The sequence below is a fragment of the Polypterus senegalus genome, chromosome 15 (genome assembly GCF_016835505.1).
Source record: "Polypterus senegalus isolate Bchr_013 chromosome 15, ASM1683550v1, whole genome shotgun sequence".
Classification (NCBI taxonomy): Eukaryota; Metazoa; Chordata; class Cladistia; order Polypteriformes; family Polypteridae; genus Polypterus; species Polypterus senegalus.
In genome coordinates this window covers 72,262,358-72,288,221 of record NC_053168.1, presented here as the reverse complement: position 1 = coordinate 72,288,221, position 25,864 = coordinate 72,262,358, and the positions used below count along the sequence as shown (strand labels likewise).

Genomic DNA, 25,864 nt, shown 5'->3' with positions numbered 1-25,864 from the left:
TGGATACCCAGTCAGAAGGCCAATATACCAGAAGGACTAGGGGAGCAGATGTGCACAGAATAATGCCTCCCTCCGAGTGCTAGACAGCAGCCCCGGGTTGCTGTGGCTCCACGGATTTCCTCAGGGCTTCATGGGAGTTCGGGACAGCCCTGTTGGGTTCTGTGGGGGCTGCCAGGGGGAGCTGCAGAGGCCTACATTGGGCCTCCACCATAGCAGGGAGTTATTCCAAATCTGGTTAAAGAGTAACCTGGAGCACTCCAGGGGGCATAAAAGGAGTCGCCTCATTTCACACGGGGAGCTAGAGTCAGGAGGGAGACAGACGAAGCTTGCCAGTTGAGGAGTGGGGGTGGAAGGAGAAAAAGAGAGAGAAGAAAAGAAAGGACTGTGTTGAATTGTGCTTCTTGCTTGTAGATAGATAGACAGACAGACATAGACAGATAGATAGATAGATAGATAGATCCTTGATTAGGTTCCTATACTCCTCCTCCTGCCCACTCCTGATGCAGCCTACGATAGCAGTGTCATCAGCGAACTTTTGTACGTGGCAGAACTCCGAGTTGTATTTGAAGTCTGATGTATATAGGCTAAACAGGACCGGAGAAAGTACAGTCCCCTGCAGCGCTCCTGTTTTGCTGACCACAATGTCAGACCTACAGATCCAGAGACGCACATACTGAGGTCTGTCTGTAAGATAGTCCACGATCCATGCCACCAGGTATGAATCTACTTCCAATCTCTGTCAACTTGTCCCTAAGGAGCAGAGGTTGGATGGTGTTGAAGGCACTAGAGAAGTCCAGAAACATAATTCTTACAGCACCACTGCCTCTGTCCAAGTGGGAGAGGGATAGGTGTAGCATATAAATGATGGCATCCTCGGCTCCCACCTTCTCCTGGTATGCGAACTGCAGGGGGTCGAGGGAGTGGTGGACCTGTGGCCTCAGGTGGTGAATTTGCAGCTGCTCCATGGTCTTCATCACATGTGACGTCAGAGCGGCAGGCCGGAAGTAGTTCAGCTCACTAGGACGTGATACCTTTGGGACTGGGATGATGCAAGATGTTTTTCAAAACCTCAGGACTCTCCCCTGTTCCAGGCTCAGGTTGAAGATGCGCTGTAGAGGACTCCCCAGCTCCAACGCACAGGCCTTCAGCAGTTGTGGTGATACTCCATCTGGACTCACTGCTTTGCTGGCACAAAATCTCCTCAGCTCTCTGCTTACCTGGACTGCTGTAATTGTGAGTGGGGATGTCTCTTCTATGCTGATATCAGCAGAAGGATGGGTGGAGGGTGCAGTACTCCGAGGTTAGAGTGGGTTAGGGTGGTCAAACCTGTTAAAGAAGTTGTTCATCTGGTTTGCTCTCTCCACGTCTCTCTCAATAGTGGCACCCCACTTTGAGCTGCAGCCAGTGATGATCTTCATCCCATCCCACACTTCCTTCATGCTGTTATTCTGCAACTTCTGCTCCAGCTTTCTCCTGTACTGCTCCTTCGCCGCCCTGAGCTGGACTCAGAGTTCCTTCTGCACGCGCTTGAGCTCTTGCTGATCACTGCCTTTAAAAGCCCTTTGCTTCTGGTTCAAAAGGCCCTTGATGTCACTTGTAATCCATGGCTTGTGTTAGCATAGCATCGTACTGTTATTACTGGGACTACAATGTCCATACAGAAGTTGATGTAGTCAGTAGTGCAATCAACAACCTCCTCAATGTTCTCACTATATTATCCCTGCAGGATATCCCAGTCCATAGTTCCAAAGCAGTCTCTCAGAGCCTGCTTTGCCTCAGGGGGCCACTTCCTGAATGAGCGTGTGGTTGTAGGTAGTTCCCTCACTCTTGGTTTGTATTGAGGCTGAAGTAGAACCAGGTTATGATCTGCTTTCCCAAGCGCAGACAGCGGGGTGGCGCTATATGCATCTTTATCGTTTGCATACAGTAGGTCAATACTGTAGTCCTATTTCCCCGGGTGTTACCAACCACATACTGGGAGAAGGCAGGTAATGTTTTGTCCAGTGTCACATAGTTAAAGTCTCCAGCAATTAGCACAAGCGCCTCGGGGTGCTGCATTTGTAGTTTAGCAACTGCAGAATGTCACCCGCTATCTCCACGTCCACGTTACATCAGGAGAGATGTAAACAATAACAACAATGATGTGTCCAAACTCTCTGGGCAAGTAATAGGGATATAGACTTGCGGCCAACAGTTCAATGTCCCTGCAGCAAGTGGAGATTTTGACGTTTACATGTCCAGAGTTGCACCACCTTGTATTCACATAGAGAGCGAGTCCTCCTCCTTTCCGCTTCCCGTAGGTATTTGTTTCTCTGTCCGCTCTAACTGTGCTAAACCCGGGTAGCTCCACTTTAACATCTAGGATGTTAGTTGTTAGCCATGTTTCACAAAAACACAACAAACTTAATTCTCTGTAGGTCCTGACGTTTTTCACCAGCGCAGCCAGTTCATCGATCTTATTTGGTAGTGAATTCACATTTCCCAGGATCACAGAAGGCACCGAAGGCTTACATCGCCACTTTCTCATTAGCCTCTTTGCATTTAGCTTAGCGCCGGCTCTGCTGCCACGATACAACCTTTTTACCTCGTCAAGTAAATAGGGAACCACACCGTCACGGGCCTTTGTTCTCAGTGCTTGAAGTTGACTACCTGAATAGATGAGTCTTGGCGTGTAAAAATCCATTTCAAAGTAGTAAAAAGTAGTAAAAAGTGTCTAGGGAACAAGTCCACATAAAAGAAAGTGGTAGGAGTGATCAGTGAAATAGAGAAAAACAGAGAAAAAGGTAGAAAGATAAAGTCATACACGGAGCTGCTGGAAAGGCTGCCACTCGTGGCGGCACCTGAGTCATAATAAGTGATGCTATGGGGAATGAGGTGAAAAACGCTTCCCCGCTGAAATAAACGTGTGGCTGGAATGCTGTGATGGTCACAAGTGTTTTCCACCAACGTCATGAATCCAGTATCAAACGTGCTTCATCAAATTCAGGGCTGTAGCTTAATCATCAAAACACAAATGATTTTTTTTTTTTTTTTTTTTTTATTTATTAATTTTATTATAATCAATACATAGTAATCAAGTTTTTACAAAAAAAAGAATTATGCTAAGAACAGATCGATCCCCACCCTTGAGAGAGAGAGCAAGCCAAAGGTGTAAAATTTAAGGCTTTAAAAATACCTAAATCAACAAATTCTCTGTGCTTTATAAACTCATTTCAAAATATTACTGATTAGATCCTGCCATGTTTTGAAAAAAGTCTGCACAGATCCTCTAACTGAGTATTTGATTTTTCCAATTTTAAATAATATAACACATCAGTTTCCCACTGACTTAAAGAGGAGAGTTTGGGTTCTTCCAGTTTATCAGAATAAGTCTGCGTGCCAACAGTGTAGTGAATGCAATCACAATTTGTTTGTCTTTCTCCACTTTAAGACCCTCTGGAAGAACCCCAAACACAGCTGTTAATGGGTTAGGAGGGATTGTGAGTCCAAGACTGTCTGAGAGGTAATTAAACATTTTTGTCCAGAATAATGTTAATTTGGTGCAGGCCCAGAACATGTGACCTAGTGAGGCTGGGGCTTGGTTGCAACGTTCACAGGTTGGATCATGCCCTGGAAACATTTTGGAGAGTTTTAGTGAGACAGATGTGCTCGATATATAATTTTGAGTTGTATAATTGTATGCTTTGCATATGGAGCTTGAGTGAATTCTCTGCATTGCTACTTTCCACTCCTTTTCTGATATATTAATTGAGAGGTCATTTTCCCAGTGTCCTCTTGGATCTTTGAAAGGAAGGGATTGTAAAAGGATTTTATATATTGTAGAGATGGAGTCTAACTCCTTGAAATTGAGCAATAATTTTTCCAGCGTGGATGAGGGTGCAAGATGAGGAAAATCTGGAAGGTTCTGTTTAACAAAGTTCCTGATTTGAAGATAGTGAAAGAAATTTGTAGCTGGAATGTTAAATTTGGAATGTAATTGTTCATAGGATGCAAAGGCGTTGTCTATATAAAGATCTCTAAGCAAGTTAATTCCAAATTTTTCCAGATATTAAAAACTGCATATGTTTGTGAGGGTTGAAAGAGGTGGTTCTTTTGCAGGGTGCCACAGAAAGAAGCTTCTCCGTCTTAAAATGCTTTCTACATTGGTTCCAGATTCTAAGTGAGTGGAGCACAATTGGGTTATTAGTGTATTGCCGATAGCGTGTGTTTATTGGAGCACAGCAAGGAATACAAAGAAGTACTGCAGGATTTTACTTCTATTGCGGTCCATGCCTGTGTATGTTCTTCTATTTGTGTCCAGGTTCTTATCGACTGTATATTTGCGCCCAGTAATAAAACTGGAAGTTAGGTAGAGCCATGCCACCTTCTGCCTTTTGTCTTTGTAGGGTCGCTCTTTTGATGCGTGGATGTTTAGAATTCCAAATAAATGAGGTTATTGTTGAATCTAATTGCTTAAAGAACGATTTATTAATGTATATTGGTATGTTTTGAAATAAAAAAAGGAGCTTAGGAAGAATATTCATCTTAACAGTGTTAATTCTTCCAGCTAGTGTGAGATGAAGGGTTGACCATCTATGCAAGTCTTGTTTAATTTTTTCCATGCAGGCGACGAAATTTTGTTGATAAAGAGCTTTATGTTTACTTGTGATGTTTACCCCGAGGTATTTAAACTGTTCTGCAATGATAAAAGGAAGGGTGTCTAATCTAATATTATATGCTTGCGAATTCACGGAAAGAGTACACTTTTATTCAGATTAATTCTGAGACCAGAGAGCTTTTGAAATTCTGTGAGTGCTGCTAAGACTGCAGGCACAGAATTTTCTGGGTCCGATATATACAGTACCATGTCATCTGCATATAATGAGATTTTCTGTTCCAGTCCTTCTCTGCTAATCCCCTTTATCTGATCAGTATTTCGACAATGTATTGCCAGTGGTTCAATGGCAATTGCAAACAGCAGTGGTGACAAAGGGCATCCTTGTCTTGTGCCACGTTCTAGTTTAAAGTAGTCTGAGCAAATGTTATTGATGCAAACTGAAGCTTCTGGGTTAGTATACAGTAATTTAATCCATGCACAAATGTTGGGCCAAACCCAAACTTCTCCAAAATAGTAAAAGGTATTTCCATTCAATCATGTCGAATGCTTTTCTGCATCCAATGATAATAATATTTCTGGGGTGTTTGATTTAGTTGGTGAGTATATTACATTAAACAGGCGTCGAAGATTTGAAGATAAGTGTCGGCCCCTAATAAATCCAGTTTGGTCTTGTGATATTACGAGGGAGCACTTTCTCCATCCTTCTAGCTATGATTTTAGAGAGTATTTTAACGTCGTTATTCAGAAGTGAAATTGGTCTGTATGATGCACATTGTAATAAGTCCTTATTTTGTTTTGGAAAGACAGTGATTAGTGCTTGGCGAAAGGTTTGTGGAAGAGATTGGTTATCTCTGGCTTCTGTAAATGTTGCTAATAGGAGGGAGCTAGCTGAGCGGAGAATTTCTTGTAAAACTCTGCAGGGTAGCCGTCAGGGCCTGCTGCTTTTCCACCTTGGGTGACTTTATAGCATCCAGTAATTCTGATAATGACAGAGGTTTATCGAGTTCCTCCACACTAAAAGCGTCAATTTGTGGTATCTGTAATTTATCCAGAAATGCATTAGATTGTATATTGTCTTCTTTAAACTCAGTAGTATATAGGGATTTATAGTAGTCTCTAAAAGTGTACATTATATTTTTGTGTTCGATGATTTTATCTCCATTAGTGTTAGTAATTACGAGATTGCGTTGCGTACATCTTGCTTGTGAATTTGTTGCTAAAAGCTTATTAGCTTTCTCTCCATGTTCATAATAATGATGTCTGGATTTGTAAATTAGTTGTTCGGTTTCTTTAGTTGTCAAGAGGTTTAATTCTGAATGTAGAGCCTGCCTCCTCTTATGTAGAGTCTCGCTTGGTAGTCTGGCATGTTCTTCATCTATTTTAGTAATTTACTTTTTATCTCTGCTACTTTCTTGCTTCGGATTTATTTCTGTGGGAAAGATATGAGATAATCTGTCCTCTTAAGAAGGCCTTAAGAGTTTCCCAGAGTATTCCTGCAGAGATCTCAGGGGATGTATTTGTCTCTAGAAAGAATTCAATTTGTTTGGATATAAATTCAGTACAATTCTCGTCAGCTAATAGAAGCGGATTGAGGCGCATCTGCGGGGTGAGTGTATGGGGCTTAGTAATTTCAGCTCCAAGATCATCGGAGCATGGTCTGAAATAACAATAGCATCGTATTTACAAGATTTAATCTTAGGCAAGAAGTTATTATCTATAAAGAAGTAATCAATCCTTGAGTAGCAATGATGTACTGGTGAGTAGAAAGAATATGTTCTTGAATTTGGGTTTAAAACCTCCAGGGATCTGATAAGTTGTGATCAGTTATAAACTTTGTAATTATCTTTGCGGTGTTAGTTGCGTTCCCCTGTGGAGGAAGTCTTATCTAAAAGTGGATTTAGAACACAATTAAAGTCCCCAGCCATTATAAGTTTATGAGTGTTCAGATTGGGAATGGATGCAAATAAATTTTGTATAAATTCCTTATCATCAACATTAGGTGCATAAACATTTATCAAAATCATTTTACAGTTAGATAAGTCTCCCATGACCATCACATATCTCCCTTCAGGATCCAATACTACATCTGATGCTACAAATGGTACTGTTCTATGTATGAGAATTCCCACCCCTCTAGTTTTCTTTGTAAAACTAGAATGGAACATTTGACCAGTCCAGTCTTTTTTATAATTTAGCAGCGGAACTGATCCTTACTTAGTAAGTGGGTTTCCTGTAAAAATACTATTTTAGCATTTAGACCTGTTAGGTGAGAAAGTACTTTCTTTCTCTTTAATTTTTAAGTAACTGTGATTCAGGCCTTTAACATTCCAGCTTACGCTTGTCTTTTACTACATCTAATTGTTAACTGTCCCATCATGGAGACACTGATTCTGAGTTTTTGATGTCATTTGCGGTGGATAGTCATGCGTCATTCATACGGCATTTAAGTGGTTAAAGTGCTAGGGAGTGATGGGACATGCATTCGTCATTCATACGGTACTTATTCGTTTAGAATCTTTGTGTATGTATGTGTATGTTTGCTTACAGGGGCAAAAGTAGGCCAACCCATAACGAATTTGGCAAATTGTATTAGAGTTTGTAGACTTAGAAATGCCTAAGTTCATTTTAAAGTCAGCCATCTTCCAGTGGAGTGGCAGAGGAAGCAGGCTAAAGCTAGGAAACCTGTAGTTCAGGTAGAGAAAGCAGAAGCTGAGCTGAGTGTGCCACAAAATGGAAGGGGGCTGGAAGGATTAAAAGCAAGAAAACAGAGATCAGGTTTAAAGAAGACAGCTGCTGTTATAAGAGGTTTACTAGCTTGTATTATTGGTAATAAGGAAGATCATGATAAGGAAGAAAATAGCAAAGTGAATGAAAGTGAAAGTTATGGAATGTTGAGTGAGAGTTTTGAAAGATGTAACAGTTGGTGTGATAATTGTGAAGTGTTAGCATGTAGAACATCCGCTGCTAAAGTAGAAAGCAGTGAAAGAAGTGGAAACAAAGAGAGAAAACCACCCATGGTGAAAGTTAGGGCAACAGTAACCAGATCAGACTGGAACCCTAAAACATGGGTGGGTGACTTACATGAGACAGATGAGTGCTCAGATAAAGAGTGGGAATGTGAGTGTGAGGAAAAGGAGAGAGATGAAAGGAAGGAAAACAGCAAGGGTGTTTTCTTCCTTTATTCTCCACTGCACCACAATCTCCAAGTAATTCTGAGGCCTGTCCAGTATTTAAAGAGCATGCTACACTGATAGATATTTCACCACTGTTAGGAAAGGTAACCAGTGCTGCATTGAAATTTGATTTAGGACAAAGAGATCAGATAGAAGGCAGAGGAGCTGGTGAGTGTGAATGGCAATTGTTGACTAGAGGGCATGAACTGGATATTGGCATATTGATACTGAGTAAAGAAAGTGTGGAATTAAAACAAAGAACAATGGAAATGAAAGGAATTCAAGTGCTTGTGTGTGAAAGGTCTGAATGTGCTAGTGCAAGAATGGCTGAGTTGGAAAGAAAGTGCACCAGTTTAGGAGTTGGTTTGAATGAAACAGGACAAGCCAAAGAACAAAGGATGGGGGATGGTGCAGCAGGAAGTTTTACAAGCTCAGGCAGGAAGCCAGGAATGCACAGGGGTGTGAGGTGCCTAACAGCTGTGCTAGGGCCAGCAGTAATTAAAAGCACACACACTTAGGTTCAGTAATTCGAAACCTGACTGACCAGTTGTTCAAAAAGACAGCCTATGACTCTCCATGCAATAAAATGGAGAAAAGTGAGCTGGTCTTTAGTAAAGAACACAGGTCAGTTTTAGCAGAAATGCTGGATTTAGAACTTGGGTTTGGAGAGGCTTCAGTCCACACTTTCAGGTAGCAGTTACCATACAATAAAAAAGGACACACAGGCAATGAAAAAATAGAAGGGTAGCAGGAAGACAGGAAAGGAAAATAGTTATTTCTGTTTCAATTTTCTGGCCTTTTGCAATAGTGCTACTTCTATTGTAAGGTTTTTATGGACTTTGGTTTGGTGCAGGTAATAAATAGTGAAGGCAATTAGCAGAGTAAAATCCATGCAGGAGATCGGGTTACCATTGGCACATTGGAGTGGCGTGGCACTAGTGCCAAGCTGTTCCAATGAATGCCTGGAAGCAAAGTTTGAGTTTTGGCACCAGGTCGACAGCCAAGAAAATGAGATGGACAGAAACTGCTTTGTCACCTTCCATTTTGCAGACCTGCCTACATAGCAGAATGAAAAAAAGAAAGAGGAAACGACAAAGACAAAAAGCAAAGACAAAGACATGAAGAAGAACTGAAGAGACAGCAAGAAAAGACACTTACTGGGGTTTAAGTGAGTAACAAGTCCACAAGTCATGCAATAATAAGGACTAGTCACAATAGCTATAGTTTAAAAGGAAAGGTTTGTTCATTACTGCAGCAAATTTATATTCCAAGGGGTGGAAACTGAACAAACCAGTTAACTGAAAGTGAGATAGTTTAGGTTTTAATTTCCTATTCCCCCAAAACACAAATGAATTAAATGAAATCAAATTAAATTCCCACTGAAAGAATGATGTTGCTTCTTTCCAAAGCAGTTTTAGACACCTGTAGAATCTACGCCATACTGCACTGAAACTCTTCCATTAGATTTGGGAGCCTAACATGCTACTAAGATTACTGAAATACATGTTGTTTTTATTTTATTAGGCATGTGTACCTGGGAACTGAGAGAAAATGGAAGTACCCACAGAAAGCCAACACTAATATGGTGAAACAGGCATCAAGTTCATTTCATATATATTTTCAGGATCAAAAATGTTTTTCACACATAAAAAGAAATCAGTTGGTGCCAATTTTGGACGTCTGTGTGATTATCTCCGCTCTGACAGCAAAATGTAGACGCTATAATTGGATTCTGACTGCCCACATAGGTGAAATGTCCCTAGGTTTAAAAAAAAAAGTTTTATCTTGCGTTTTGCTGAGTATTTAATCTGGTATGACATTTTGACATACGTCATTTCTGACGTTCACCAGGAGAATAGCATACCAGGCACATCATTTTCCTCATTTCAGACTACCAGATCACATATTATACTTTTTAAGTACAATATGCTGGTCCACAGTAAATGATTACATCCACATATTCACAAATATAAAGTAAAACTGATAATGTCATTTTATGCACATGCAAAAAGGCACTGTTTTGGACAATATCTTGAGATCCTTTGCAAAAATGTTTTAATATTTCTTATATGTTCGATATTTTATTAGCTCTCCCTGGCTTTACCCTCCTTGTAATTCAAATGTCAAAAAGTGAATTAAGACTAATCTGTTTCTCAGCTGGCAACCTCTGATTTGATACAACAGCTCGGCTCAGCTTCATCTTTTTCTCCTTCTACACTGGCAGGACTCCAAGTAAGGCAATATTTTTCCAAATTATTTAATTAGGCATTTTGGGGCTGCAAATATAAATATGTTATTTTTCCAAAGTTAATTAAGTGCAGTCTGCTTTTATACAAATATAGATGATCTAAAAATAAATACAAATAAACATATGGTAATAAAATGGGAACTACCCAACATATTAGAATTTGCCAATAAAAACTTCCTAATTTTAGGACATTAGAAGCTATTTTTAAAGATTATGAATCATGATTTATAAAAATATTCTAAAAACGTTATCTGAAAAAGACAGCTGTTATCCTTCTACTGCTATGCTACACTTTTAATGTAATCTTCTTATATAAAACGCTACTGTGGCTGTCCGTTTGTTTGTCCAGGATTTTAAATTACCTTTACCTCACAAACCGTTTCACCTATTGACCTGAAATTTGGTACACATATACTACATGAAGTCTACTATATGCTTTCGGGGGATGATTGACCTCCAAGGTTATTCCTCTTTTATTTTTATTTTATTTTATTGTAGAACTAGCAAAATACCCGCGCTTCACAGCGGAGAAGTAGTGTGTTAAAGAAGTAATGAAAAAGAAAAGGAAACATTTTAATAATAACGTAACATGATTGACAATGTAATTGTGTTGTCATTGTCATGAGTGTTGCTGGCATATATATATATATATATATATATATATATATATATATATATATATATATACACACACACATATATATATACATACATATACACATATACAAATATATACATATATACAGATATATTTATACATATATATACACATATATATACACACACATATATATACATATATACATATAAATATCTACATATATACTGTATATACAAATCTACATATATACAGTATATATATATATTAGGGATAGGACTCAATTAAAAAAATTAATCTAATTAATTAGAGGCTGTGTAATAATTAATCTTGATTAATCGTATGTAATCACACATGAAAATTTGCCCCAAATCACAAATTTTTTTTTTAATTTAAAAGGGTTTTAGTGGGCGACAGAATCAAATAATAGACATGGACATGAATATTGTAAACTCGAGCTCTTTTAATTTCTGAAAAAAAAATGCTTTTAAACTGCATTTCAATTCAAAACAGAAACAAAAATATCATCCCTGGCTAAAATTGGGCAGACTTAAAAATAAAGTGGTATTTTAAGTACTTTAAGTACATTTTCAGAATGGTATTGTCTTTAAATAATAATAACAAAAATTTCAACATAAAGTGCAGTTTTTCTTCTTAAAAAAATAAGGCAGAAACAGAAAAGGTAATTTGACCAGCTTCACCTTTAAACTCTGAGTAACCTTTGCCAAAATTATTTTGTGCATTAGGCTAAAACAGTGTGATCATTGAACATTTTGTAATTAGATGTAATTAGAATTACTAACGGTCACGGAAGTCCAATGATCCCCAGTAAGAGCCACAAAGTCTGCTTTCTGTAATGCATCTAATTTTGCTTGCTTTTCAGTGTGCACAAAACCATGCTTTTATCAAGGCTTCCGTCGGGTAGTCTTTTGAAATAAAATTTTCCTCCGATCAGTCGTAGGAACGCACTTTATTCCGACTCTAACATTTTTGTAGCTCTGATGTGTGCATCAATGTAATCGATGTACCAGGAAATGATGCATTGACAAAAGTTCCCTTTGCTTGGAATTGAAAGTGTGATTAAATGCGTTATTTTTTTTAACGCGTTATGGAGTACATGCATCGAAGCTTCTCAGCTGTGCTTGTGCTAAGAAAAGGAAACATTTTAAAAATAACGTAACATGATTGTGAATGTAATAGTTTTGTGACCGTTATGAGTGTTGCTGTCATCAAGGATTTGATTATAATTTCTTTCAATCAGGTTAGTATTTGGACAGTTTGCACAAAACCACGCTTTTATCAAAGCTTCTGTCGGGTAGTCTTTTAAAATGAAATTTGCCTCCGATCAGTCTTAGGAACGCACTTTGTATCCATTATTCATAAAGCTTCAATTGGTGATCTGTCTTTCTCCGTTAACCGCATATTTTTTCATACGTCTCAAACCAAGGGGATGCGAGGGTAAAATGAATCAGGAAGCGCATGTACATAATCAGTGCACCCCCTCTCGGGAATCAAACCACGGAGCTAGAGGCGAAGCCTCTACCATTGCGCCACGGCGTGTGGTTTGTCTATTTGAGAGTATGTAGATCGGGGTATATATATATACATATATATATATACCCGCACTTTGCAGCGGAAAAGTAGTGTGTTAAAGAAGTTATGAAAAAGAAAAGGGAACATTTTAAAAATAATGTAACATGATTGTCAATATACAGTAATTGTTTTGTGAGTGTTATGAGTGTTGCTGTCATCAAGGATTTGATTATCATTATTTCTTTCAATCAGGTTCGTATTTGTAGGATGTGTTCAAGTTACATTCCATGTTTGTCAATCGTTATAAAGATAACAGGTTTCATTCATCGATTCGTTTCTTACTGCATCAATAAACAGCTCGTCTTCCTCTTTATCTGAGATGTGACACACTGCATGCACAGGTTTTTTTTACACTGTCTTCCTTTAGCGGGACATTGACTTTTTCCACCGTGTGCTTTGTTTCCGCAGTAGCTGCACTTATGAATATGCTTGTATGTATCACACGCTTCATATGTTTTTGCTGCCTTCTCAATTGTGTAATTTGGTTTTTGTTCAGCACTCTTTGGAACTGTTGCTTTTTGTCTGTGCACTGCGTCAGTTCACGTGAGCCGCTCGGTGTACATGCATCGAAGGTTCCCAGCTGTGCTAGTGCCATCTCGTGCAATGTCAACGGCTGTATTTAATGTTAGCTAAGACCCGGCACTTAAAAGTTTCTCTCGCAGTTTCGCTGAGTTTGTGTCAAACACCACCCTGACCATCTCATCTTCCTCTGCATAAGCACAGTCCTTCACCCGTGAATATTTAGCGGCAATGTTTCTATTGGATTGCCGCTGACGGACGGCCTTATATGGGCAGGCACTAAATTACGTGGGAGGCAGAGTTACAGCAGAAGTTTATTATAGTATATGGACGAAAAAATAGGTTCTAGTTATGACCATTACGCATAGAATTTCGAAATGAAACCTGCCCAACTTTTGTAAGTAAGCTGTAAGGAATGAGCCTGCCAAATTTCAGCCTTCTACCTACACGGGAAGTTGGAGAATTAGTGATGAGTCAGTGAGTCAGTCAGTAAGCGAGTGAGTAAGTCAGTGAGGGCTTTGCCTTTTATTAGTATAGATCAACTCTTGGCAGCAGCCAACAAGGAGGCCATGATGCGCATACGTACGGGCGCCATTCTCATCCCTACCACCTTTGCCATCACTTCCCCTACCTCTTCATATCTTAAATCATTCTTGAGGCAGATTGAACAGTTAAGTGATAGCTTAAGTGAAAAATTAAGGAAAGCATACTAAGTAACTGCAACACAAACTGACAATCAATTTTAACGTGAAAAGATGCTGACAAAAGAAGAGAAGAAGCGGGCCGCTAGGATAGAGTAAAGAAGAGCTGCTCAGGAAGCAGCAAGCACATCACCTCTGAGCAAACAAATGCTAAGTGTACAGAGAAAGAGGATGAAAACTATGAATGCTCAAGTCAGGTATATTTACTGTATGGTATCGTGTAGTACGCCTTTACTGTGAATAATAATGCAATGCAAATGATTACAAATTTAAACTTGAACACAAGATGCCTTTTCTTCATTGGAAACTTAGGTATTGTGACACACGATTGCTTGGGGAACAACCTAAAGGATCGTGTGGCTATAAATACCGCAGACATGAGGGGTTACTGTGTAATAACGTTCTCTCTTCTCTTTCCCCTCATGCAGAAAGATAGATTGAGACTTAAACAACCATGATGTTACTTCACTTCCTGCCAGAATCCATCTTAAGAAGGAACTACGCCATTTGGGGAGGCTGACTGTTTGAATGCATGACATCTCAACTTTGTGCTATTACATGCGTTTTATTTTATGCCTTTTGCACATTTTCAATAGACGGGGTTTGCCTTAGGGTGCCCCAGACAATTTCGCTTGTGTTTTATCCCATTACAGTATATTTAATTTAATAGGCTACGTTCTATAAAGCACACTATGCTGAACCAGAAAAGGATGGATTGAAAAAGTAATACATTTCTGCCTTAAGTATGCAATGGTCAAAGCTCTTTCAAAATAAAGAATACAGATGAAATTCTGTTGTAACGAGATTCATGGTACCACTGCATTGATCTCTGCTGCCATCATTTACAGTACAGTTTAATGACACTGGTAACAGCTCAGAGATGTCTCAGTTTTGCACTGTTTACCAAAATTGGTCAGTGAACAAAGGCCATAATTAAACCTTTGCCAACCTGGATGGACACAATTCTGCATCAGTTATCACCCAAGAAACCAATGACAACTGATCCACTCCTTCCTTTATAAGCCACTAGCTGTGTTACCTGGTTTCGCTTGGGAAATTTTTCAAAACAACGGGCCTCAGTTATAGTGTCATCAGTTAACTGGATGTATCAGAAGTAATGGAATTTTTTTTTTAGGATTAATATTATTAGTTCACTAGCATTTCTTACTCTTGAAAATGCTACATACAACTGCCAATGAGTAAAACATTCCTGCGGTAGATAACATCGTGCTTTTCCTTGACATTTGCTTATGGTCATGGAAAAACACAATTTTATAGGAAACTGCATTGTTTTGAATTCAAACAAGTAATTAGTATGTAGTTGCAGTACTATTATTATTCTGGCTTTAACCAGAATGCCACAGCCAGACAGTAAAGTTGTAGCACTAAATCATGGCTTACTTTAACTTATTAAATACAGCATGGACATTTACAGGCTGCACATTTACATGGCCCATGCAATAAATTGAACATTTTAAGCAATGTACAGAAAAGAACAGCTGGAAAGAAATTATATTGTGAAGTTATGTACAATGTCCACCCCTTCTGTGTTTGGGCCATGGGGAACCACTTTACTGAGCTGCAATTGCATTTAAACTGACCAGGGCATGCCGTCAGGGTATGCTGTACCAGCACTTCTCTGTTTCTGCTTTACAAACCAGAGTGAAGCAGCACATTACAGTCTGACCTCCAAGGGGACACCCCACTTCTCTATAATATTGGATATATTTTACCATCAAGGGATCCAAATTCTTCAAAATATATGTATATTAGCATGCTTGATAATCTAAGGGAGACAATTTGTATATATTTCAAACTTCATTGCGAGTAGGGACTATTGCATATACCTGTGGATGCCACTTAACCCTCTACTTCTCTCTCTTTTCCTTTTTTCTTCTGGCGAAGCAACACCTATGCTCACAGCCATACCGTCTGACACATAGCCAGGCTTTACAGTGTGTTTGTTAACCTCATCATCTTTGAGCTTCGCTTCTGCTGGTGACCTTCATTTGCATAAAGTGGCAAGTCCTATTTCTCTGTTCAATTCCTTCTCATCCCTCAGCTGAAAACTCTACATGTTATGTTAGTATTGCCTGCTTGCTACAGTATTATTATTGACAAATAATAAAACATGAGTTGGATAATTTTCTTTACATCACCCTAATTTCAAACAAATCACTCAAATATTTTTTTATTGTAGCGGTTGTTTTCACCCATAAAAATTTAAATACCAATATGTCATTTTTTAGCAGATACCTACTACATTTGATTCTGTCACATTTCTGCTTTTTAACTAAATGGGAAATAGTGTTTTTATTGATGAGTGAGTGAGTCAGTCAGTCATTTAACTTTGCATTTTATAAGTACTGATTACAGAAACTAGATTTGTGCTCTCTGCCTGCTTTAACTTCTGCACTATAGCTGAACATCTATTGCATAAAGTGTGACCGTAACAAAGGCTTTAGAGATCCTGTTTTTTAAAGGTTAAGATTGTGCATGTCTGTAAGAAAGGAAGACTGAATTGGATGTGGGCACAATAAGATCAGCCTTGCTAAAGGACAGTGAGGTGCAAAAGAAAGAGAGACACCCCTTTAGCCTTGCTGATGACAGGAGTCAACTGATCACTGACTTCCCAGCAGATGTAATTTTTATTCTGGGCAAAGAGGACCTCAGTATGTAAAATATCAAAGGCTTTAACTGCAGAACAGCCCAAAAATACAATGTATCACTTAAGCTTAGAAGGAGAGAGAATGGTATCTTGACAAAGAAAGACAAAATGCACTTGACATCCTTCCACATATACCAAGTAAAAGTTGTTTATAGCTTCTGTGACAATCAGGACAAAGCAATTTATGCTTCTAAATTCAATAGGAAAGTAAAAATAAAAGCAAACATTAATTCAGAAAAGTGCTACTTACGCAGCAGTTTCAAAAGTGTGTGACATGCAAACACACAACTTCCTCACAAAGGATTAGCAAGTAAAGATAAACCATAAAGAAAACTAAGTGCAGCTGCTGAAAAACTTCATGCAGACTTTATAAAAGGACTAGGGATCTCATTTATAAAATGTTGCTTGGATGTAGGCATGAAAATATGTGCATGTCGAAAAAACAGGAAAAAGCAACTGCCAAAGGAAAAAAAATCAGATTTTTAAAACCTGGTGTACACACATTTGTATGCAATTTACCCTTCGCAAATCACAGTCATCTTATAAATATGCATACATGAATGTGCCTTAAACAATACCCATTTACCACCATGAAACAGCCTTGTACATATATAATGTACAGATTTACCAGTAGGTTAAGACCATGGCAAAAACAGAAAAGAGTGGCAAAAAGCAAAAACGTAAGGTGTACGAGACAGAAGTTCTTGTTTTTGAAGAAGAGGCATGCAAGGAACCTTTACTTAGTCGCCAAACAAATGTGTCACAAACAAATGCAGATATGTTGAATGGCAACATGTTACTTTTGCTATAAATGGCACACAATGTTTGAAATAAAAAAAGACGTTTCGAACTCAGGGTGACAGAGTGCAAGTGCTGCAGGAGTATGAAAAAGCACATTTACATTCTCTGATTTTGAGCTGCAAATGGCATCAGTAATTGGAAATGCTTTTTTATGTAGCATTATGCCAGAGCAGTCCAGAGATACAGATGTTGCAAATGTGAAGTGTGCCAGGAGCTCTGGTAAATCAGGGGCTACTAACAAAAATATCTGAGTCATGAAAAGATCTTGTTAGCAAAAACTCCCACGCACCTGGTTGTTCTACTTTTACAAATGCTGCATGACATCCTCACGCTACCTTACAGTTGGTGGGTACAGAGTGGAGCCATCTGGCTCCATATCAATGAGGTCAGGGTGTGTTTAACAAAGTTCCTAATTTGAAGATAGTGAAAGAAATGTGTAGCTGGAATGTTAAATTTGGAATGTAATTGTTCATAGGATGCAAAGACGTTGTCTATATAAAGATCTCTAAGCAAGTTAATCCCAAATTTTTTCCAGATTTCAGTTGTTCTGGGATCACCTGCTGGTGTCCAAACCCTACATGACCTGCCTGTCTTTTCATGTACAGTACACACCAAATAAAACAAGAAGCAGAGGGTAGCTACTTACTGTTCACTACAGAAATGGCACAAACCTGGTTTTAAGGTTTTTTTTTTTCTATTGTTAACAACTCCTCTTCCCATACCATGCTACAGGCACTTGGTCAGTTACTTTTAAAATACTGTATATACTAGCGTTTAAGTTCTCCTGCAGATAAGTCGAGGCTTGATTTTACCGTATAATTTCCAGTATTTTATAAGTCGAATGCGGAAAATTCACTCTATTGGTCCATGATATGTTAACGCCCACCTGAGAGAGTAACCACGGAGCACACTGCCTTTTTTTTTTGTATTGTGCATAAGTGGCCACACAGTAACACCCAAACTATTTCGAAGTGACGTTTGCACTGATTTGTGTTTTTTGTATCTCACACCCTCTTACACCTTTATTGTAAGAGCATCCCTTATCTACGATGGAGTGTTAAATCAGACAGAAATATGAAGCTGGTTTTAAATTAAAAGTTATTGAAGTGACAAAAGAATTTGGTAACTGCTCTGCTGCAACAAAATTCAATGTATCTGAGAAACTGGTGCGAGATTGGAGGAAGCAATTAAGTGAAAAAAAAATTAAGTGTCACGTTTTTGAACGGACATATAAGTCGGGGTCTGGTTTTATGATCGATTTTTTGGATTTCAAGACCCGACTTATACATGAGTATACACGGTACTTATTTTCCACTTTGAATAATCTTTGCTTTATTGTAAACAAACTAATGGCATATCTATCAGAAGAAAATTCTGATAGCAATCAGCATGCAAACATTAGAATATCATCTTCTTTCTTGATCCCTCAAGGAGAAAATGATTATCTCTATCTTGTAAGGAAGACACCTTTGTGCTCATGCTCAACATATGTTTTGCAAAAAATTAAAAAGACACATCCAATTCCTTTAAGACATGCAAATAATTTGGTAGTGCAGCTACATTTAAATTTACAATAATTAGGTAAATACACTCTTGGAATATGGCAAGTTCAAATCTTTTCCCACTATAATTACTTTCATGAAATTTCCCACAATCTGAAAAACCTTAGGGAGACAACCAGTCTTTTTAAACTTTCAGACCTTGTAATTCAGCTTTGCAGTGTTCTGAACATTTTACAGACTTGGCAGCTAATTAATTAACCAAGCATCTCACTAAAACCACAAAAAGGAGGCCAAGTAGTTCAAAGTCTGACAGTCAACACACTGCTCAAATAATCAAATAATATCTGATTATCCTGAAGACAGAAGAGCTGGATACAAAACATGCATGAATAAAATCCTACCTGTAATCTAAAAAAATATAACACATCTTAATAGACTGTGCATATTTAAAAGATAAAACTGGCAAAATAAGACATGGTGAGGGTAAAATATTTAAGATTAAGCTGTAATCATTAAGATCAGTAAACTAAAAATATGAAAAATAGACTGAAATTAGGACAAGCAGAAAAATCTTTTAAAACACAAAGCTGAAGGACATAAGTACCAGAGTCAGGGTGACCAAACATTGCATTATTAATAAAATATTGCCTTATCAATCACAGAAAGGGCGCAGAACATTTGTTAGTGTGTCATACACTACAAATGCTGGCCTACTTTACCTTTCACAGTTTCTCTATCTACATTTTTATTTTAAGCCTGTAAATTAATGAAATTGGAAAAACAATACAAATAAGTGCATTAGGCTATCTACTACTGCTACTACTACTTTATTTTTCCTTTTGTGCTATCTTATACTGTTTGTCTTTCATATACAGGCTTAAGGTAACTTCATCATGCAGCAAGTACATAGTTTTCAGTTCTGCTGTTTGTCATTAGGAGCTTCTCTTTATTTCAGACGCTAATGACACTGTCAATGAGAACAGAACACTGACAAGAACATCAACTCGCATGGCCGTAGAGGCAGGACTGCATGCAGTGTGGCCTCCAGCAACAATTGTTCTGCAAACATGTTATGGATTCTGTAAAACAAAACTAACCATGTGTGGTAAAATGTAACTGTTTATAAGGACAAATAATCACACAAACTGACTGTCTCTTTCCATGGTGAAGTGAATTGCAGGGAATACTGAGTTGATGTGGCTGTGGAATTAATTTAGCTGGTCACTGTTTAATATGACAAATGTGTCATTGGCATTGTGTATCCAAAGTTTAGGAGTGAACTAAGTTAAAGCCATGCTTTCGAACCATTGCATAACAAGTTGGGCTAAGAGTCCTGACAACAGAGATTACAATCTGCCTGGTGCAACTTTCCTTATCACCGTTGCATTTTAGAAACCTCAGCATGCATCCTATCCAGATCAGGCATTAAAGTTCCGCATAAACAGGGAAACACACTGCGGACAGTTCTCTTTAATGCCAAAAGCAAGAAATCTGTAGCTGAGACACGAAACGCAGTACACAGTATATATACCATGCAGTACATGCCCAGCTGTATACACACGACAAACATCTAAAACACTCGCAACACATATACACACATTTAACTGGCACATGGTGTAGGTAAGATTCAGGGCAAACACTAAGAGTGCCAGAGAACTGGCTGAATCATGACTCTCTAATGAAAACACCATTAAAAGACACTTGGTCATGAACCCAGCATATGCAGGCTTAAAAATAAAAATAAGAACTTCTAAATAATAAAAAAGACTTTAAGACCAACACCCTCTGAACCCCACCTTACTAATCCACCCCCTTACACCTACATCCCCCCCATTTGCTATACTGTATATTGCCTTTTATACCTTAATGTCTAATTACTTTTCTCTGATGATGACACCTGATTGGTGCTGAAAGCTCAGGAATAAAAGACTCTTTTAAATTACGTGATACATTTTCTAGCTATAAAAAATGTATGTATATATATTGTAACAAAGGTGCTATATAGGAACCGGCACAGACTCACACTGGAGGCATGTATAAAAATAAATAAACTTTTATTTTTCTTCACCTGTGGGGCACATCTGCCCCGTGATCCCATAGGCACAACACAGTCCCAAAAGACACAAATAAAGCACTTAAACACTCTCCTTCGGCACCACCACTCCTCCTCTAAGCTTTGTCCTCCTCCTCCCGACTCTGGCCGATGAGTGGTGGTTGCTGGGCCCTTTAATATTCCACCTGGAAGTGCTCCAGGTGGTTGATCGCTGAGTTCCGGCTGCACTTCTGGGTGTGGCAAATACGCTGCCCATACAGGCTCAGGAGTCCCAGCTGCAGTACCCCCTGGCAATGCCTGCGGGACCAAACAGGGCTACAGCCATCTCCAATTCACATGGAGCCCTGCGGGAAACCAAGGCACCACTCCAACCCAGGGGTTGGCCACCTAGCATCCAGGGGGAGGTATTGCACCGTCCAGGGCTGTTCCCCCTGAATACAGAGTGCAGGGGCATCCTGGCCGGGCATGGACCCTGGCCATCTGCCAAAATATGTGTGTGTGTGTATATATATATATATATATATGTATGTATATATATATATATATATATATATATATATATATATATAAATAAGGGTGGAAGACCCCTGTGAATGTCAAAATTTGCAAATAATACTTTAACTGTGGTGCGGTGTGTCAAAGTAGGGTATTTCTGTGGTTTAATTTATTAACTGGTTTTTGCTTTTTTATTATTTACCGTACTGGTAGAGCACATGATAAGTGCCTAAAATCAGCTAGGGTTGGCCATATGGACTTCAAGGAGAGGGACAGGTAAGAAAGGAGAAAAACAAATTAGGAGAAAGGAAATTGAGATGTTAGCGCAAGCTCAAGAAAGGCGACAGCCAAGAAGAATGTCTAAAGGTCTATATAGGTTTCCGGCAGCTGGGAGGTTATGACCGGATCTACTGAAAACCTAAGGGAACAATGAAGGGAGAAGGTACCTTGTGGAGATCTCACATAGTTCCTTTTTACCAAAGATAACTTTTAATTCTAATGTTATCTTATGCACTTAAACTAACAAATATTAAAAAAGACTAATATGTGTATGATGTTATGTGATACAAATTATTTTCAACATTGTTTATACATTTTTGACTTGGCATCTTCTGTCAGTTTCTGCAATCTTTTGGCAGGCTCCAAACATATTCCCATTTAATTGTTGACGGACAACTTGTGAATAACTGAAACTGCAAACATCAAATTTGCAAATGTGAACGGGCAACTATATGTAAGTTATGTTCATATATATTAAGAACGTGTTTACTTGGTGTCTGCATAAGTATAAAGAAACAGCAAAAAGCAGCCAGAATTCATTCTTGTCAGGTGAAGATAAACCTTTATTTATTTATTTTTTCAATTTTATTACTATTTAATTTAATATTGTTTCTTTCTATCAGTATACTGCTGCTGGATTATGTGAATTTCCCCTTGAGATTAATAATCTATCTATCTATCTATCTATCTATCTATCTATCTATCTATCTATCTATCTATCTATCTATCTATCTATCTATCTATCTATCTAAAAGAAAAACAATGTAGCTATGTTTGTTTTTGTTACAGATGTGCATGTGTTGATTTAATGTAATTGTTTCACTTGTTAAATGTCATTTACAAGTAGGAAAGACAGACATTTAAGGTAGCTTACAATCACTAATAATAGTGCAGGAGAGTTTTGATGTATTGCATTATGATTAACACATGCAAGTAAAAATTTCACTGTACTCTGTACACATGACAATAACAATCCTATAAATCTATTATTATATTTAGAAAAAATAGTTATACTTTTTAAAATAGTTTACAGTCACATTTTTCACAGCATCTGCAGTAATCGTATAGAAATTGTCACGTGTGTGCTTGGGAAACAACCTAAGGGCTTAGGTGACTGTGATTTACCACCAAGACATGAGGGGGCATTGTCCAATAATGCTCCCTCTTCTCCTTCTCCCTCTGTAGAAAGGGAGGTTGATATCTCTCCCACTTTTATGTCATTTCCAGGGTCAGACCACCTGGACCCGCCTCTTCCTCCCAGAATTCCACATAATGGGAAGCGACAGCATCTTAGAGAGACTGATCAGAGAATTGATGAAGTCTCAACATTGCATTGTACTACATGTTTTCTTTTACACCTTTTGCATTCTCCAATATACGGGGTTTGCCTTCAGGTGCCCCAGACCCTTTCTTTTGTGCCTTTTGTCTTTTTACAAAGTATACAAAAAGACGTTTGGCTTACTGTATTATTCAAATGACATATTTAAATGAATACTGTGTAAAATAATAAAACACTCATATTAGAAATTTCTCACCAGAGCACCAAAATAAACGTAGAGTGCCTATTACTGTAAATAAATGTCATTCATTGAACCTTCTCATAAAAGCAAAAGAAAAATCAAACTATGTATCTGGAAAATACAGCATATGTGGGAAAAATATACCACACAATAGCTCCTTCTCAAAGTCAGTTTCATTATTCTCAGGTAAATTTTAAAATGTAACACTGAATCATAAAAATAAATAACATTTTCATTATAAACCTATTTTTAAATGCATTTATTTTAAAATTAATTGTGTAGTTAGCTGAATCCAGTCCTTTATTTTGCATCAGTCCACTAAACAACATACTGTCACATACACAACCAACTCTCATTGATACCAAAACACTTCAGAGTCACCAATTAAATTGTGGGAGAAAATACAGAGACAAAAAAAAAACCACACAGGAATGGTAACATATCCCAGCTCCACACCGATACAGTAATGTCTAGTTGAAATTCAAATCCAGTCTACTTGAGTTGTGAGGCAACAGCACTAACCACTGCCACAAATGAGCATAAATCCAGTAATGTGTAGTATTTTCTAGAAAATAAAAAATGTACTAATTTCCAGAAAGTAAAATATATAACTAATTCCATGAGGAAGGCTTACACACCAGGAACCACAAAAAATGTACAGTATACAGTGTAAAACTATTAATACAAAATTATATATAGACATGTTACTCATTTTTATATAATTCATGTTTGCATACCACAGCTCACCATACTAATGATTCACCATGACCTTACGTGAATGGTCCCGGTCAAATCTGCTTACAACGTTTTAGAGATCCTTATTACACATGACTGAAATAGAATCTCATAAAGTAGTTAGTTCTTCATGAAAGGTGAAACAGGAGTAAGTGTGTTTGAGAATGGTGTGTTATATAATAGCCATCTCTTAATTGCCAAATGGGATGTGAAATATTTCCAGCCCACAATCACTGCAATTATTCTGAATATTTCAACAGAGTTTATTCCGTTCCGAAAGTGTAAAGACTCCTACTTTGCTGTAAATTGAATGGATGTTGTCTATATACCTAAAGTATGAATATTTTTATTAATTGAAAATTGATTTTTCTTTTCAGATCAATATCGTCTCCCATATGTCATGATCATTTAAACAATGAAGTGCAATTCAACTAATACGCATTTTATGATTCAGTGTTACTTTTGATAAACCTGCATAAATACTTCAATGGGAAAAATACAAGAAATGTCTTGGCAAACATATTTACTAAGATTACAGATTGATTTACATTTAGTAAAAAAAAAAACAAACTAAAGGTTGCATATTAGGGATATAGCAAAATGATGACAGCTTGTCTGCGTGTCAGCATCAGGCAATCAAAACCACACAACACTGCTTCTTACTTATACTCTACATTTCCTGCTCTTCCCAGTCAAGTGTAAAAGCAGCCTGCCATTACGTCCACCTGCTTCCCCATTCCCAAACGGTCGCTAATTGCCTATGGTTTGATACAGCTGGTCTCCTCTGGAAGCTGAGGCGTCACCAGTGACAGCTCTCTCAGCCAGTGACAATACTCATTTATCATCACTGAAGCTTCTCATCAGGAAGGGGTTTGGGGATTCCCAATAGCACCTTCTGAAAGCTGGAATGCCAGCCCAAATTCTCCATGGCTCCCAAGAGTCATTTTAACATTTCACTCTTTTTTTTTTTCCTCCATACCTACACTGATAAAACCAAGTTTATTGCTTTTTGATTTGCTCAGCATCAGATCCATGTCTTCTAGCTTTCATTTAAAAAAACATGTTTTCCGTATTTTGCAGCAGCATGCAACCCCTAGCCTTTAAGCTAATCATGTTTTCTACACTGAGCTGTTACAGTTTGAAAACAGTGCTTAGTACAAAACTACACAAAGTACAAAATCTGTCTACATTTTACAGCATAATATATGACATTAAAACAGATCAGGCTGCTATACGTAACTAATGATTCTTTCTTAGCAAATCATTAGAGAGACTAAAAGGAAATCAGTACAATTTGTTATCATGTACCAGATTGTTGAAACAATACTCTCATATTTTATGATGGATATTTTCATTGAAAACAAGTGAACCTCCATAGACATCTATGACCTTTACTTGTAATCCCAGTGTTTTACATCTACATTCGATTGGTGCACCTACCACATATCAAGGCAGGTGGAATAGTCTGTAGAGCCCAAGAGGACATCTGGAGGTCTATACCACAGAGTGACCACCTCATTAGAGTAGGTGTGACTTGGGACTGACTTGGCTCTGGCGAGGCCTGCAAAAAAAGCAACATAAACATATAAATGACAATCTAGCAGCAGTAAAAGTAGCAGGTTTGTTCTTTATAAACATCAAATTGATGACTTCATAAAGCAAATGTTTTTAGGATACAGGAATAAAACTGCCTACAAAAGATGTTGTCAAACAATAAAATATACAGTGTTATTCTATATACTCTCATCAGTTTTAAATTGCAGGCCAATTAATATTATGAAATAGTTTAACTTTTTAACGCACACAAATTTGAAATAATATTAGGTGTGTTTACACAATATTAAATTAATTTACAAAATGTTAGGTTTATACCTGTGATATCATGGCAGCACTGCCTACACACTGATGCATTTAGAAGAACTGCAAAATATGAGCACTTAATGCATCAAAGAAATTAAACCTCAACTGTCTTGCACACAAAAGATATTATTACATTAGACCACGACCTCATAAGCACTCTTAAAACAGAGGATCTACCTGAAAAGAAAGGAAGATCTCAAAATGCACATCAATTACAATTATAACATTACCACTGTGTTTGGCCCTTTGGTTGTGTGTACGTACCCCCTGCCTTAAGCTTCACTCCTCTGCTACCTAAACAAAAGTCCTGCCCTTTCCTCAGAACAGAAGAAAGTAAGATGTCATTAGGTGGCCATGAAGCAGACATAATGTACAAGCTGGCTGCATAGTTTTGGGAATTATGATTTCTGGTAGATATGGGGAGACATAAACAATTTATATACAAATATCCATTTCAGTAGATTCTCAATAATTGATATCATGCTTTAAACTAAACAGCCTGTGTCTATCTTTTCTCAAAAT

At 37.9% G+C, this 25,864-nt stretch overlaps 1 protein-coding gene across 4 annotated transcripts in view; it reads right to left on the bottom strand.

Annotated features, from left to right (window-relative positions):
* The window catches only part of cdk14 (cyclin-dependent kinase 14), an 891,964-nt gene that overhangs the window by 349,889 nt on the left and 516,211 nt on the right, over positions 1-25,864 (bottom strand). For all 4 annotated transcript variants that reach the window (XM_039736967.1, XM_039736966.1, XM_039736968.1 and 1 more), the window contains one exon: positions 24,923-25,043. In XM_039736967.1, the coding sequence (XP_039592901.1) occupies positions 24,923-25,043 (121 nt within the window). The remainder of the gene's footprint in view (positions 1-24,922; positions 25,044-25,864) is intronic.